Consider the following 18,198-nt stretch of genomic DNA (forward strand, 5'->3'; position numbering starts at 1 on the left):
AATAGCCAATAGCGTGTCGTTTATACCACAGCTTGGCCAGAGCCGTTTAACTTGATAAAACCTCCTTTGCTTTCTAATCTCTAGCCGTTTCTCCTCATAATGTCCTCTATATCACTTTAAAATACAGCATTCTGTTCAGAATTCAATTGGGTCCGATACCTTTTGTGGTCTGTGTCAACTCGCGGATATGATCTGCTCTGTGCTCTCGTGTCTCTGGACCAGAGCAGCTAACATGACACTAAAGCCGCGGTCACACTAGATTTTGAACGTGCGAAATTTCTTCGGATGCTGTAGCGGTCATGATATGACATCACGGTCTACAGCGTCTTTTTTATAAACATGAATTCCACACGTAACTTAACGTAATACTTTCAAAATGTAAAAATATAGAACCTCCTCGACTTTACTGCAAAAATATCATTCTTTTAATTCAGCCAAGAGGTCATGCCACCAAGTTCACTAAACTTGAACTTTGGAACGCAGCGAAATGTGAAAAAACAAAAACAAAATTAAAGCTGCAAGCAGCGATGAAAGGGCCCTCGCACCCGGGCTCACCGCCACCCGTTGGCCTTAGGAAAACAGAAAACAGTGGTCGACATGCATGTAGGCGAATGAATACAGGAGAATTATGCCATTAAGTCATTTCGAATTGCCACACTTCCTGCTTTGTGGCGCTTTGACCATAACCATATATTGCGATATAGATGTGTTCAGACCCGGACTGTTATCAAACACGTGAAGTTTGGAGCAGATCGGACATCATATGCCTGAGTTACAACAACTTCCTGTTTCATGGCGTTAATCGCATACATTAGCACTTAGCCAAGTATTGCATGATTTAACGTGTTTCTAGTATGTTTGGTACTTTGTGGCATATTGAAATGTGGTTCTGGGAGGGAATTACAGTGTAAAGCATACCATTTCCTGTTGCCAGCAGGTGGCGCTATGACTAACGGAATATTGGCATATAGATATGTTCAGGCCAGGACTCTTATCACACATGTGAAGTTTGGGGCAGATCAGACTTTGTATGCCTGAGTTACAACGGCTTCCTTTTTCATGGCGAAACATCAGACTTTGTCAGTCCGCCACGGACACGCCCTTCAACGAAAACTCTAGATCTTCGCAATTTAATGTCACAAAGGCCTTTAGATTAGACTGACCAAATATGATGTTGATCTGATTAAAGCTCTAGGAGGAGTTCATTAAAGTACAACATGTGGAAATGGCAAAAACTGCCAAAATATCTCACTTCCTGTTGGGTTTACAAACTTTGAACCTGGGGCTTTTTTGTCGGTATTTGGCTGTTACATCTGTCTACCGAATTTCATAACTGTACGTGAAACGTAGCACGAAGAGCACTTAATTGAAATTTTGAAGGTGGCACTATCGAGCCATTTTGCCACACCTAATTCTGAAACCCATATCAGATGTAAATTTTCACCACTTCTGACGCTTGTGCAAAGTTTCATGAGTTTTTGAGAACGTTTAGGCCCTCAAAAATGTGATTCATTTTGGAGGAGAAGAAAATTTTGGCTGAGCAATTCCAATAGGGTCCTCACACCATCGGTGCTCGGGCCTAAACCACGATTTCGATTTCAAAACACTGCTTCAGAAAGCTTCGGAGTATTATGAATCAGCGTGTCGAATCATGATTCGGAGTGCCAAAGTCATGTGATTTAAGCAGTTTGGCGGTTTGACACGCGATCCGAATCTTTCATAGAGGGTATGCATCAACGTCACTTTCCCGCTGGAACGCGCTCCCTCAGCTGGACTGAGTGGCAAAAGAACCTGCTGGATGACTGGATTTAATAGGGGAAACACAAGTAAAACAAACGATTACACTAAATGTTGGACTCAAAAGTGTTCCTTACAACTTGTCAAATAAACCTAATCCATGGATATTGACGTGCAGCCAGGAGTCGTGTTTGATGACATTTATATGTGCCTGATTTCGACGCTGGGGAAACATATAAAGCAAATCGGCCTGTGAATATTTTATATAACTACAATATAGGTAGGTTTAAATCCGAGTAATCACTTATATCAATGTTATATATTTATATATATATATATATATATATATATATATATATATATATATATATATATATATATATATATATATATATATATATATATATATATATATATATATATATATATATATATATATATATATATATATATAAATATATATATTGTAATTTCGTCCAGCCCTAAAACTTACATAGTTTTTGTCAGTGTTTATTTAAAAACACCCAATTATGCAGAATATAAGATGGTAAATATTTAATTTATGAGTTGTCAACACAATATATAACAATACGGGTATGATTTTACCCCAAAATCCATCCTTTCGACAGAAAATGATAACTGCAAATCCATGTTTCTCTGCTGGAGTCCAGCTGTTTCTGTGAATTGCAGAGATCCATTTGCTTCTTTTTTTCTGTAGCTTTTGGCACTCTTTAAATATATACCTCAGGTTTTGTGTCAAAGCTATTTGTACAGTCAATCACAAAGCTCTTTCCCGTTTTGGATGTGTTTTGTGTGTTTTTCGCAGCAAAACCAATGCTGCCGCTCAGTGTTTGTGCCACTCAGTGGGCGTGGCCGCAGTCCTAACGGTCGACGGTAACGTCACGTGCTTACCCTCTATTTCAGGGGGACTTTAAATAAACAGTCTTACAAGCAACTGCATTTTTAAAAGTTATTTAAAGAATTAAACATGTTTCTTAAAAGTAAAAAAGAAGATAAAGAAAATATGAACGTAAAAATTTGAAAGGAATAATACACATTCATGTACTGTCTTGACGTCATGCACAGCGGAAATCTCGCGATAGTCTATAGCCGGGCCCGTTTGCGGGAACAGTGTCAACAGAAAAGCCGGGGGCCGTGAATGACGCGTGGTGTGCTTGCTCTATTTGGGCAATATTTTGAAACTTTCCAATCAAGCCTGTATACTTTTTCGGCTTTTCGGGCTTATTTTTAACGGAATTACTCGTGTCCATAGTGAGATAACGGATTTATTCAGTCAATCATGTCCCAAACAGAAAGCAGCGTGGAGCAGCAGCAGCGGGAAGAGCCGAGCCAACTCGACTCGGTCGGTCCGGCAGAGGTGAGCGGTTCATTTCCATCATATCCAACTCATAATTACATCTTAGTTCATCTGGGACTTCAAAACACCGACTGATGGAGCTGGAAACGAAGCGTCGACGAACCGTTTACGCGCGTCGCACGCGAGTGCAGCCGAAAGTTTTTGTTAGCATGTATTGTTCCGGCTCAGATGAGCAGATCGGCGTCCATTTTCGCACCCATAACAACATTTAATCACTTTTCATAATGGTAAATTGATTTAGGGATGGAGTTGGAGAGATGTCCGGTTGTAATAAGCCAAATATGACACACAATGGTGTTGTTGTTTTGTTATGTTTACTTTAAATAGAGCTCATTTTGCTATATATGGGTCAGGCTGACAGTTTTTTTTTATTGCTTTATCTGTTGTTATCCATTCTGACTCTTATTGTAGACTTAATTCAAAATAAAAGTTCAGTTCTGTGAGTTTCCTGTAGTGTGACCCTGAAGGTGGAATTACCCGCCTCAAAATCCACCATACAGCGACTTCAGTTGGACGTGTGTCGTAAGTTTATGTTAACTTGGTTGTTTAGAAGTATTTTTTAAATCAATGTGGTGCTGTTGATAACTACATTTCATATCAAACCGAACTAACGTTTGTATCGCTTTAAAAGAGAAGTTCGGGTTGAGCGTTGACAGTAACGCTCGTCAAAGAGCAATAATGTTAAAGGGATAGTTCACCAAAAAATTAAAATTCTGTCATCATTTACTCACCCTCACGTTGTTCCAAACCTGTATGAGTTTCTTTGTTCTGCTGAACACAAAGGAAGATATTTTGAAGAATTTGGGTAACCAAACAGTTGTGGGACACCATTGACTTCCATAGTACGGAGAAAAAAATACTATGGAAGTCAATGGGGTCCATCAGCTGTTTGGTTACAAACATTCTTAAAGATATATTCCTTTGTGTTCAGCAGGACAAATTAATGTATGCCGGTTTGTAACAATGAGGGTGAGTAAATGGTGACAGCGTTTTAATTTTTGGGTGAACTATCCAAGTTGAGTTCTGTGAGTTTTCCTGTGATGCTCCTGCAATGAACGGGGAATTACCCAACACCAATGTCACAAATTAATTAGACATGTTTTTTTAAGTTTACTTGGTTGTTGTTAGTATTTTTAAAGGCAATGTGATGCTGTTGAGTGCATTTCATTTTCAAACCAAACTATTATTTGTATCGCTGTAAAAGAGAAGTTTCGGTTGAGCGTTTTGTTAATGATAAGGTTATGTCTTCATAAAGTGATATATTTTGTAACCTTTGTTGATATTTTTGAGGTCACTTATATATTTGTGTACTCCTTAAATGATTAGTTCACTTTCAAATTAAAATTTCCTGATATTTTACTCACCCCATGTCATCCAAGATGTTCATGTCCTCCTTTCTTTAGTCGAAAAGAAATTAAGCTTTTTGATGAAAACATTCCAGGATTTTTCTCCTTATAGTGGACTTCAATGGACTCCAAATGGTTGAAGGTCAAAATTACAGTTTCAGTGCAGCTTCAAAGGGCTTTAAACGATCCCAGACGTGGAATAAGAGTCTTATCTAGAGAAACCATTGCTCATTTTCTAAATTTTTTTTTAATTTATACATTTTAACCATAAATGCTTAGTGTCTACACTGCTGGAATTCAAATAGAGAAGAAGACTGCTAGTTCAAGATGAGCATTTATGGTTAAAAATGTATAATTTTTTTTTTTTTTCAATGGTTTCTCTAGATAAGACCCTTATTCCTCGTCTGGTATTGTTTAAAGCTCTTTGAAACTGCACTGAAACTGTAATTTTGACCTTCATCCGTTTGGTCCACTATATAGAGAAAAATCCTGGAATGTTTTCATCAAAAACCTTAATTTCTTTTCGACTGAAGAAAGACATGAACATCTTGGCTGACATGGGGGTGAGTAAATTATCAGGAAATTTTCAAATTTATCAAATGTCTTGAGTGAAAATATCCCTGAAAAAATATCAGCATGAAACAAAAACTCAATATAGGTTTTTATTGTGAGAAATTCATCCATGCATGTTACTTTTTTTTTTTTTTTTTTTAATTGGTACTTAACTTGATTTTTTTTAAATTTAATTATAATTTTTAATTGGTGTCAACTTGATTGGGTGTGAATCACAATAAAGGGCAAAAAAGATCTGTCGCTTCTTCTGTTTCATAAAAGCTTCTGAAACTTCCTGAGTCATTAGAAAATGTCAACATAGGAAAAAAACTGCAACCATCAATGTTGACTTAAATTTTTTTTCTTGGAGTTCATGCATAAACTACATTATTGTTTCTCTTTTAAGGATGATGCTTCAGAAAATGGTCGTGATGAAGCATCAGATACAGCAATGGATAGTGAAGCGCACTCATCATCATCTCCCTCATCAAAAGAAAAGGACCAGCCTGGCGGATATGAAGAAAAAGTGGTAATGCATTTAGCCTTCCACAACAATGAAAGTTACTTAAGTTATAAAAGCATATTACAGTTATGCAAGAAAGTAGAAGTGACGTATCTATTGTTGGCTTTGTTTCAACAGAAAACAGACCGGACCAACAGATTCGAGTACCTCCTGAAGCAGACCGAAGTATTTGCTCATTTCATCCAACCAGCTGCCCAGAAGACTCCAACTTCACCTCTGAAGATGAAGCCTGGTCGCCCTCGCATCAAAAAAGACGAGAAGCAGAACCTGCTCTCTGTTGGAGAGTGAGTTTTCCCACACTTTTCCAGCCGAATTGGTTTGAGAAGAATTTCTCCCATTTGTTTTTCTCCATAAAAATCATGCTGCTAGTCACACCACTGATTAACAACTGCAGTAGTGTTGTACCGTTTCTTCGGTACCAAGTCGGTACTGAAATTTTGAAAATGTGACGATACCAGCATTTCTTTAGTACCGGGAGTACAGAGTATCCGGGTATATTCGGTACCCACTGATACATTTAAGCTTTGTCAGCTTTGTATTCTGTTTTGCTAATCGCGATTAGCAGAGAATTTAACAATATTCCATTAGTTATTCCACTTAACATGGAATCTCTTGTTTCTTTTCCCAAATCTTCACTCATGCAGGGGATTATAAACGTTTCTTTGGTTGGCTCTTAATTAGGCCTATTATATTTGCATTCTTTACTGTGGTAAAGTAGAAAAAACACTGTAGGACAGAAACCTTTTTGCTTGCATGTCAATTTCTATTTAACACAGTTTGTGCTCGTTATTAGACTTGATAAGGTGCATCAAGTTTATTTGTATAGCGCGTTTCACGCACACTGGTGATTTTTAGTTTCAGTTTCTCTGGCAGTGCAAAATCAAACATAGCCTGAATGTCTGAAGATAAAACTCGTTGCTTGTAACATCAGGAGATAACATAAGATTATTAAAGAGAAATTGTCTCTTTCCTGCTTGTCCCACATCAAAGCGCAGAGTGGTAGGCTATACATCTTTGTGTGGAAAATAAAAATGAATGTTTTTTAGAATAATACTTAACTTTCTTATTATTTAGGTTACCATTATTTACTGATATTTATTTCATAGTTTTACAGGCTGTAGTGTCCTTTCACTGAAGGAATAGCTAAAATGAACATGTACGTCTGTTTCAAAATGAAGCATTGAGCATTTGTTTAATTTTTTTAAAATATTTTTAAATTGAGTTAATTGAGGTATATATATAATATATATATACACACACTCCAAATATTTATATGTATGATTACCATCATATTTAATGTTTTTAAAAATAGGCTAGTTAAATAAAATAGTAAAATAGTTCCAACAGTTTTTCCCGTAGAAACCGAAATTGGTACAATTTTACTGGTATTTGTACCGTGACAACTCTAAACTACAGAAATCATTGTAGGTCTGTTTTGAAAGGTTAATGTAATCAGTTTTTCTGTGAAGAAAATTAATGAAAATTTTACTTAAGGGAAAAGACTAAAGTCTGCTCTATTGATATTTCATGTGGATTTTAATGCAGCATCAGCATGTAGCATGAGGTAGTATTACAAGGGCTGCACAATTAATCAAAATTGATAGTTATATGGCTTAGCAAAGTCTGTGATTTAATTAAATGTATATTTAAGAGCATCTCATGATCCTGCTGTTGTAAAAATATTTTTTTTTTCCTGTAAAATAAAATTACTACTTTTTTATTTTACATTTTACACTGAAATTACAAATTTGATATTTTTATTTAGTAATATCAAAGCAATATTGATATATAATTACACAATTTTTGGCCATATTTGCCTCCCTACAATCAAGCAGAAAAAACCTAGAGATTTATTTTTAAATTACTGTTACGATTTCCAATACAAATCCAGTACATTTATTATTGGTTTGTTTAACTTAACTCCAACAGTGTCAACTCCATGTGTTAATGATGTATACTCCCTGTTGACTGATTGTGTTCATTTTTTTTCTTTATTTAGTAACCGCCACCGTCGGACTGAGCAGGAGGAGGATGAGGAGCTGCTAAACGAGAGCAGCAAAGCCACCAGTGTTTGCACACGTTTTGATGATTCTCCTTCTTGTGAGTTATACACAATAAAACACTATTATAAACGCATGGCACAGTGTTTGTATATGAAATAACGTCAATACCCTCTTGGTAATTTCGAAAAAAGGCTTATTATTGCGAATTAACACTTATTGACAGATGTGAAAACCGGCAAACTGAGAGACTACCAAGTCCGTGGACTGAACTGGCTCATTTCCCTATATGAGAATGGAATCAATGGGATCCTTGCTGATGAAATGGTATGACTCTGCCCATTGTCCTTTTTATTAGAAAATGTACAAATCTTATCTTTTTTGTTGTTTAATTTGTGGATTCCAAGCCTGGAACTGTTATGGAAACTCCTATGGTCCATATAATTTTTGCAGCTCTAAAATATTTCAGCAACCAGAAATTGGAAGTTTCGTTTAATCAAATGTCTCCCACTTCTTGTCCCATAAGGGTCTTGGTAAGACTCTTCAGACCATCTCTCTGCTGGGCTACATGAAGCACTATAGAAACATTCCTGGACCTCACATGGTTCTGGTGCCCAAGTCCACCCTGTATAACTGGATGAATGAGTTCAAGCGCTGGGTTCCCTCTCTACGAGCGGTCTGCCTCATTGGGGACAGGGATGAAAGAGTAAGTAGGGATTTCCAATGATTTTATTGTGAATTAGGGCTGGATGAAAACCTTTTTGTAACTTTTTTAAACTTCTGCCCATCTAATAACTCATTTGTGGTTGTAGACTGCTTTTATCCGTGACACGCTGCTGCCAGGTGAATGGGATGTGTGCGTTACCTCCTATGAGATGGTCATTATCGAGAGGGCTGTCTTCAAAAAGTTCAACTGGAGATACCTTGTCATTGATGAGGCTCACCGTATCAAGAACGAGAAATCGAAGGTTTGCAGTTGCATTCATCTTTTTTTCATAAAAGCTTCTACACTTAAATATTAATCTAAATGTTTGTGTCTCTCAGCTTTCAGAGATTGTGCGAGAGTTCAAGACCACAAATCGATTGCTGCTGACTGGAACCCCACTGCAGAACAACCTTCACGAGCTGTGGGCGCTGCTGAACTTCCTGCTGCCAGACGTTTTCAACTCCTCAGAGGTGCCACTTTCCCTCAATTCTGTCTTCTTTGATATAACCACATTAAAAGATAATATTTAGGATAAGCAAAGTTAACTTTCTGTTGAAATTTTACATTTCTTTTTGCATCAGAATCTGTTATAAATGTAACTCTGTTATTGAAGGTGTTCTTTTGGACTAAGCTTGTCTTTCAACTGTGCAGGATTTTGATTCCTGGTTTGACACCAATAACTGTCTGGGAGACACAAAATTGGTGGAACGTCTACATACTGTGAGTGCAATTCATAATTAAAACCGTATCTTGTTTTCAGAAAATAAAGCCTGCTCTTAGGAACCTAGTGTGAATGTAGGCTTCATTTTCTTAATGGAGAAAAAAAGTGTGTGTGTATATATATATATTTCACATGTAATGTAACTAATAAATGTCTTAATGGTACAGGTACTTCGTCCATTCCTGCTGAGGCGTATCAAAGCCGATGTGGAGAAGTCTCTCCTCCCCAAAAAGGAAATCAAGATGTATATTGGGCTCAGCAAGATGCAGAGAGAATGGTAAATATTAATAATAATAAATGCCAAAAATATGTGGTTCTTGGTTGATTTATTAATTTTTTTTAAAAAGGCAAAATCTGTATCATGATGCTTTTTTTCCCTGATGTATTGAACAAAGTGTCCGAATCGACAGACATATAATGAACTTTTATTATTCCCTTTAGGTACACCAAGATCTTGATGAAGGATATTGACATTCTGAACTCTGCTGGTAAGATGGACAAAATGCGTCTGTTGAACGTGCTGATGCAGCTCAGGAAATGCTGCAACCACCCCTACTTGTTTGATGGCGCGGAGCCTGGCCCTCCTTACACCACTGACCTCCACCTGGTGGTCAACAGCGGAAAGATGGTGGTGCTGGACAAGCTGCTGCCCAAGCTGAAAGAGCAAGGTGATGACTTTGTTGCCAGAAGTATTTTGCAAATGAAAACGTTCAAATTGACTTGACATGTTGCTTTTAACATGTCTCTGTTTTTTTTCCTGCAGGTTCCCGTGTGCTGATCTTCAGTCAGATGACCAGGGTGCTCGACATTCTGGAGGATTATTGTATGTGGCGCAACTATGGTTACTGTCGTCTGGATGGACAGACTCCTCACGAGGAGCGACAGGTATGAAAATGACTCTTAAGTATGTGTTTGCATATGTATTTTGCTTTTCTCATTGTACACAATAAGTTACACACCCGTCATTATCATAGAACAGCTCTATAGTAAATAAGCGCCAGTGAATGAGGATAAAGTAAAGTCAAGATTGACATTTCTTCTCATCATTGCAGGTCTCCATCAATGCATTCAATGAGCCCAACAGCTCAAAGTTTGTGTTCATGTTGAGCACCAGAGCAGGAGGTCTCGGTATCAATCTGGCCACCGCTGATGTTGTCATCATCTACGACTCTGACTGGAATCCACAAGTGGATCTTCAGGCTATGGTCTGTATTCATGCTGGCATCTGTTTCTGCAAGTTTACTCCATGTATTTGTTGTTGCTTTGATGTTCGGACTCATGGGTAGCATATTACATTCTCCTTTCGTCAGAACTGTTGATTTATTAAAGCATCAAACCTCTTCTGGAATAGAATGTTAATTCATTTTCATTGGGTCTTCTCTGTTCAGGATCGTGCCCACAGGATTGGTCAAAAGAAACAGGTGCGCGTGTTCCGATTCATCACAGAAAATACAGTTGAGGAAAGAATTGTGGAGCGTGCAGAAATGAAGCTCCGCTTGGACTCCATTGTCATTCAACAAGGTAAGACGTGAAACAAACATTAACTATTTAATTATTATTTTAAAAATCTGATTAGTTTTATCACTTATTTATTGATTTTTAAACATGATTAATATTTTTGCTTCCCTACAGGCAGACTGGTAGATCCAAATATGAGCAAACTGGGTAAAGATGAGATGCTGTCCATCATTCGACATGGTGCCACTCATGTGTTCGCCTCTAAGGAGAGTGAGATCACCGATGAAGACATTGATGCCATCTTGGAGAGAGGAGAGAAGAAGGTACAACCTTTAATCCAGGGAAACTGCCTCACAAAGCTGAACAGATGCATAAATGACCACAATGTTTCAGTTGATTCAGAGCAGTGCTCTTTATGACACTTCTAATGTTTGTTTCAGACCATGGAGATGAAGGAAAAGCTGGCCAATCTTGGAGAAAGCTCGCTGAGGAACTTCACCATGGACACAGAGAACAGCGTGTACAACTTTGAGGGTGAAGATTACAGAGAAAAGAAAAAGGTAATGCATTACAAACCTCAAGTACTTGTCATTATATACTAGGTTTTAAAATGATACACTGATCTGAACTCTCCTCCTCCTCAGGTCATCACTAACTGGATTGAGCCACCCAAGAGAGAGCGCAAGGCGAACTATGCTGTGGATGCTTACTTCAGAGAGGCTCTGCGTGTCAGCGAGCCCAAAGCACCAAAGGTATTATTAGCTCTGACTCTGTATTGACCGTAATCAGCGATTGAATTGTAATCCTCTTCCCTAGAGCTGTCCTAATGGACTTTTTCTCCATCTGATTCCCTCAGGCTCCCCGTCCTCCTAAACAGCCCAATGTTCAAGACTTCCAGTTCTTTCCCCCTCGGCTGTTTGAGCTGCTGGAGAAGGAGATCCTGTATTACAGGAAGACTATTGGCTACAAGGTGTGTTTGTGTTGAAGTTCAGGTTAGGGTCAAGGTACACCTCCATTCAGATGTTCCATTCAAAACTCTCTTCTGCTCACCAAGGCTGCATTTATTTATGTATATGAATATATATTTTAAAATGTTTTATATTCCTGTGATCAAAGCATTTCAGCATTGTTACTCTAGTCTTCAGTATCACATGATCCCTCAGAAATCATTCTAATATGATGATTTGTGCTGCTACATATTTCTGTGGAAACAGTGATACATTTTTTTTCAGGATTCTTTGAATCGAAAGTTCAAAAGAACAGCATTTACTTAATTTTATCTTTTGTAACAAATATCTCTACTGTAATTTTTAATGAATTTGATATGATTGCTGAATAAAAGCATTAATTTCTTCTTAATACACACTCCGGGTCATATTGTGAATGATTCATAAGAATCATAAGTTATTCAAAAAGAAAAAAAGTATTTAACCCTCAAATATGGCACGTTACAAAAGTAAAATGGATTGCAAATTTAAGTTTAATGTTAACTTTCAGTAAGTCCACACATTAACATGCAGTTCAAGCGGTGAATAATGTTATGAGAACTCTTCAGAAGCTATCATCCCTTCTGATGTTCCTAATGAATAATGTCACTGTGCAAACAGGTGCCAAGAAACCCCGATCTGCCCAACTCTGCCCAAATGCAGAAAGAGGAACAGGCCAAGATCGATGAAGCTGAACCACTTAATGAGGAAGAGCTGGAAGAGAAGGAGAACCTCCTCTCACAGGTAAATCCCATCAGGGACTTCATGTGCCAAACCAATGGAGTGTACTTTCCTATATTCTCATATTTATGTCACCTTTTAAGTATAATAAATCCCACTGTATAAACATTAAACTTCTTATCTAGTCTAAATTACACTCTCTTAACATTTCGACCTCCTGGAGTCCATGAGATTGGTTATGTACTGATGTTAATTCGATATGTCATCCATATCCAGGGTTTTACTATCTGGACCAAGCGTGACTTCAACCAGTTCATCAAGGCCAATGAGAAGTGGGGAAGAGATGACATCGAGAACATCGCCCGGGAGGTCGAGGGCAAAACCCCAGAGGAGGTCATGGAATATTCGGGTATGTTGACACACTGTCTGTTGCCTTATACTGCTGAACCATATACAGGAAACAAATGATTGAGGTGTGTTGTGTTTGTGTGCAGCTGTGTTCTGGGAGCGCTGCAATGAGCTGCAGGACATTGAGAAGATCATGGCTCAGATCGAGAGAGGAGAGGCCAGAATCCAGAGGAGAATCAGCATCAAGAAAGCACTGGACTCTAAAGTGAGCCACACTTCTGTCTAGACATAGTATTCGGCAATGTGGTAATGAACATGCAAGGTATTATCGTAGATCCATAAAATGCCATGAATAATTTTAGATGCCTTTATTACAAATTGTTTGGATGCTGCTTTTTCATCAACCAGTTAAATTTAACTACACATGCTGTGTAAAGGAGGCATGTGCACTCTAATGTAAACAACTTGGATGTGAAGCTACATCTGGTTTGAAACTTTGCATCCATTAAAAAAGTACATTCTATATAGTATGAATGTGTGTATTGTAAATTACTTTTAGGCGAGTTACATCTACCATGTTGTCAATCATGTGACCTACGGCATCGGTTGCATCAAATGCGCGCTTCAGAATTTCACTGGGAGTAGTCGGTCATCTTGGTACTTTTCACCTATTTTATGAATACTATGAATTCCGACATACTACTATGGAAAAGGTTTTAAACATTTGTTTACTTGATGTCAATTTTTTTCTTAAAACAAAAATATTACACTTTTTAATAAGAGGATGACATTTAAGTTCTTGATTCAGTGCCACAATATTACTTTAGTATTAAGTGATAAAGTAACTACATGATAAAAGCTTTAGCTATTATCTATATTGTTTCTCTCTCCAGATTGGCCGTTATAAGGCGCCATTTCATCAGCTCAGGATCTCGTATGGCACAAACAAAGGGAAAAACTACACAGAGGAGGAGGATCGATTTCTCATCTGCATGCTGCACAAACTGGGATTCGACAAGGAGAGCGTTTATGATGAGCTCCGCCAGTGCATACGCAACTCACCCCAGTTCCGGTTCGATTGGTTCCTCAAGTCCCGCACGGCCATGGTGAGATTGATCTTATTTCATTACTTTAACTTTTCCATTTAAGAGGCAATATTTGCAATAACCTTTGAACCTTTGTTAGGGCAATTTTTATAATTACCTTTATTAATTGTATCAGTGTTAAATTTAACCAGTTTCTTCAAACAATCCGAATACAATAGACTTGTTGCTAATATATTTTTATCAAAACTATCTTTAAACTGCAAAGCTGGAACAAAAGCTGCATCTGACATGGCATTTATTTACATAGACTGTTTAATGCTGCTCAAAGGTGGCATACATTTATTTACACAACAATTCAGGGTTCCCACGCTTCTTGAAAGTAATTCAGGCACATGGATTCAAGGACTGGAAAGTATGCGAAAACAAACATGGGTCCTTGAAAGTTCTTGAATTAAACATGAACTAAATGTTGTTAGAGTAGCATGCTGCGATTACAAAAATTGGCCTTATGTGCTGCCAAAGACAAAACGAAACACCGCTACTGAAATACCTGCAAAAAGGTGGCGTGAGCGTATGGATTGTGATCACGTGCAGCAGCCCTGCATGATGTACATGTGAGAAGAGCCTAGCTGTTTAACTAGCTCAATATCTGGGAAGTGCAAATTCAGTGATGCTTGGCTCAGTATTGAGCTACATAAAAACTGGTTAAAGGTTGGGTAAGCAATATTTCAGAAACGCTGTTGGACATTGTTGATATTTGAAATCAACCCAAACAAACCCACCCCTCTCTTCATTGCTCCACTGATTCGACACAAAAGATGCATATAGCTCTGAAGCTTCCTGAAGCAGTGTTTTGAAATTGGCCATCACTATATAAGTCATTATTTTGTTTTTTTTGGCGCATCAAAAATATTCTCGTTGCTTTATAATATTAATATTGAACCACTGTACTCATGAACTGATTTAAATGTTTTTAGTACATTAATGGATCTTGAGAGAGGAAATGTAATTGCTGGCTATGCAGGCTTCGCTGAGCCATCGGATTTCAACAAAAATATCTTAATTTTAATCCAAAGATTAACAAAGGTCTTGCGGGTGTGGAGCGACATGAGGGTGAATAATAAATTACATTATCATATTTGGGTGAACTAACCCCTTTAATATTACAGCAGTAATGATGGACACAGGTAAAGTAGGCCTTTGATACTGTCCAGGTTGGCAGTAAAAAACGCACGTTTATTGTCTTATTGTGCTTAATATTAGATTAAAGGTGCTCTATAAAGTCCTTGAATCTAGTGTTCATACAAAGTGGGAACCCTGTCAATTGCACAATGCAAATAAAATTCTAAATTAAAAAACAGGAACTCATTACAGGGTAGGATTGCAATAGTACCAAATCATTAGTTGTAAATTAGATCTCGTTTTTAGTTATATAATGTACAACAATCCTCAGTTGTCGATTTATTGCTCTTGATATTGTTTTGGTTATTAATGCTGATATATTACATTTGTGGGGAAACGGCCTCTCATATTAAACTATGAAATTGCGCTAACTTTCAGAACTCCTAACACTGTTCTGTATATGTGTTTATGTAACCACAGGAGCTCCAGAGGAGATGTAACACACTCATCACGCTCATTGAACGTGAGAACATGGAGTTGGAGGAGCGAGAGAAAGCAGAGAAGAAGAAGAGGGGCCCTCGCACGTCTTCGGTGAGATTGTGCCAGACGTTCTTCATCACAACAACTGCTGTAGATATTGAAGATGAGCTCATAAGTTGGAGAGTAATATTTAATGACCTGTTCCTCTTTCCCCGTAGGCCCAGAAACGCAAGCAGGACGGGACCCCTGATGGACGTGGCCGCAGGAAAAAGCTCAAATTGTGAACGGGCAGGCGTCACGCCTCACTTGGCGAGGACCTTCAGTACAGCAATACTTGCATTTGTTGTTACGGGTCCCACTCATGTACTGTATGGATTTGCAGCACTGAACCTCGCCTCCAAGTAGCTTGACCTTTTCAACACGGTGTAGAGTTGTAAATTAGATCTCTCTTTTAGTTATATAATGTACTACGGCTGTGCTGTCAGTTGTTTTGTATTTATGCCTACTTTTTTCTTCTTTTTTTTTTTGTACCACATTCCATTTGCTTGTATCAATTTGATTTGCTGTCTTTCCTCTCATTATTAGCATCTTCAGTATTGTCTCTGTACCCTCAGTTGAATAGTCAATTGGAACGTGACTAATAAATGTTGTTTTTTATAAACACTGCTCTGTATTTTTCCTCCAAGTGTAATATCTTCAGCTTGTATATTAACGTTGCATTGGTGTACATATTCAACAACTACACTGAGCTTTGCAAAGCTGGTATGACAGGGACAATGTTTGGGTATTGCTTGAAAAAAATCCTCGCAAGGAAGGAAAAATCAAGCCAAGGATGACTAATCTTTTTCTAAACAAAAATGGTAAAAATGCTTGCAGAAAGTCTCACCTACTGTAATAAAGAAATGTTAACAGGTAAAATGTTAAAAAAACTGAGTTAAACAGAACTTACAATAAAAATAATAAAACAACCCATGCTAAAATGGATATGTGCAAAAAAGACAAACAAATGACCTCCATATTAATGTCATGATGATGAATCAAAGGATCTCTAAATGAATAAAAATATATTAAACCCAAAATAATGACAAAATATGGTTTAGGAATTACAGCATAAAGTAGCCCCATCGATTGCCGTTTGCGAAAGGTTGGTCTGAAATCAGAGCATAATAATCCTTACAAAATAAAAATAAGCAGATCTAAATGTCAAATCATTGAAGAATAATAAAAACTGCAGAATGAGTTTGTTTTAACTCGATATCAAGCCAAAATGCCTTGTTAAACATTTATACATTCACACATTTTTAAACACAAAAATACTTTTTGTTCATTTTGTACACTTTTTATACATTTATTGTAAAACGGAAAAAATCTTTTTTTTTAATAAAAGGCTAATTGAGGCAAATATAAATATAAAAATGTATATATATATGTAAAAAAAAAAAAAAAAAAAAATATATATATATATATATATATATATTTTTTTTTTTTTTACATATATATACATTTTTATATTTAACCTGTCGAATTTTGATTTATATGAGGTGCTTAAAAGCAAACAACTAATTTTTTTGTTTTGGTTTTAAAATATTTCCATCTTTTTCTCCAATAAAAAGTACAAACGAAATGTCCCGTGATACACTCCGTACCGTGCGTTTGTGTCCTGCTCATACTATTAACGAAATACATTGAAATCTTTTGCCGCAGTTTTTAAGACTCATCATTTTCCTCAGGTTTAACATCATTACTCAACCAAACAGTTAACGAAAAGCGCATGGGCGGTAAATTTACAGCAAGGTACATCTGAGGTGAGTTTGACAGCCTGATTTAAAGAGTTAGTTCACCCAAAAATGAAAATAATGTCATTTATTACTCACCGTCATGTCGTTCCACACCCCTAAGACCTCATTCATCTTCGGAACACAAATTAAGATATTTTAGTTGAAATCCGATGGCTCCGTGAGGCCTTCATAGCCAGCAATGACATTTCCTCTCTCAAGATCCATTAATGTACTAAAACATATTTAAATCAGTTCATGTGAGCACAGTGGTTCAATATTGATATTATAAAGAGACGAGAATACTTTTTGTGAGCCAAAAAAACAAAACAAAATAACGACTTTTCAACAATATAGGCGATTTCAAAACACTGCTTCAGAGCTTTACGAATCGAATCAGTGACTCGGAGCGCCAAAGTCACGTGATTTCAGCAGTTTAGCCGTTTTATAGGAGATCCGAATCACTGATTCGATTCGTAAATCTCCGAAACAGTGTTTTGAAATCGTCCCTTCACTATATTGTTGAAAAGTCGTTATTTTGTTTTTTTTGGCACACAAAAAAGTATTCTCGTCGCTTTATTATATTAAGGTAGAACTACTGAACTCACATGAACTGTTTTAAAAATATGTTTTGAGTACCTTTATGGATCTTGAGAGAGGAAATGTTATTGCTGTGAATAGAGGCCTCACTGAGCCATCGGATTTCAACAAAAATATCTTAATTTGTGTTCTGAAGGTCTTACGGGTGTGGAACGACATGAGGGTGAGTAATAAATGATTATTTTCATTTTTGGGTGAAGTAACCCTTTAAAGGTATTAAAATCAAACAATGTATACAAATTTGTTGTGAATAAAGTGAACTTGGAATCGATACATTTCAGTTAAATTGACGTGTTTCTAAAAACTAAACTGAACCTTTTCACTTGTTGATGTTAGCAAAATTGAGTTTGCTGGTCTATCCAATTTTACAACATCTATAACTTGTAATGTTCAAGTAATTGTCTAAATAATATTGGCAGTCTAATAATGTAATAAAACATATAACATAATATTTTTTTTGCCAGGTGCCAAAGGTACTGCGGATATGGATATGTTGCTGTCATACCATGGGGCTCCAGCAATAGTGTGATTTTTGGGAGTCCCAGGATGGGTCAAGGGCGCTTTGCCGTTTCCGAACAGGCCGTAACACATGTGAGTGCACAGCTGTGCAATACAAAATATATTTTTTTAATTAACTGTTTTTTTTAATTATTATTATTTTGTATTTGAATATTATTTTTAAATATGAATTTATTTATCAAATAGAAATAAATTTTATTCATTAAAAATAAAAATTTGA

General features: G+C 36.9%; 1 protein-coding gene across 1 annotated transcript; it reads left to right on the forward strand.

Annotated features, from left to right (window-relative positions):
• The first annotated feature begins 2,846 nt into the window (after nt 1-2,846).
• On the forward strand, nt 2,847-15,740 carry smarca5 (SWI/SNF related, matrix associated, actin dependent regulator of chromatin, subfamily a, member 5). The gene is made up of 24 exons (XM_067402738.1): nt 2,847-3,115; nt 5,420-5,542; nt 5,654-5,820; nt 7,536-7,636; nt 7,763-7,863; nt 8,063-8,242; nt 8,349-8,504; nt 8,581-8,712; nt 8,894-8,962; nt 9,131-9,240; nt 9,405-9,631; nt 9,727-9,848; nt 10,016-10,168; nt 10,352-10,484; nt 10,596-10,744; nt 10,862-10,981; nt 11,066-11,173; nt 11,278-11,391; nt 12,029-12,151; nt 12,365-12,497; nt 12,583-12,701; nt 13,330-13,542; nt 15,085-15,195; nt 15,303-15,740. The coding sequence occupies exons 1-24, from the start codon at nt 3,038-3,040 to the stop codon at nt 15,366-15,368; spliced, it is 3,108 nt and encodes a 1,035-aa protein (XP_067258839.1). The 5' UTR covers nt 2,847-3,037; the 3' UTR covers nt 15,369-15,740.
• The last annotated feature ends 2,458 nt before the right edge of the window (nt 15,741-18,198 follow it).

Source organism: Chanodichthys erythropterus, chromosome 12, assembly GCF_024489055.1.
Source record: "Chanodichthys erythropterus isolate Z2021 chromosome 12, ASM2448905v1, whole genome shotgun sequence".
Classification (NCBI taxonomy): domain Eukaryota; kingdom Metazoa; phylum Chordata; class Actinopteri; order Cypriniformes; family Xenocyprididae; genus Chanodichthys; species Chanodichthys erythropterus.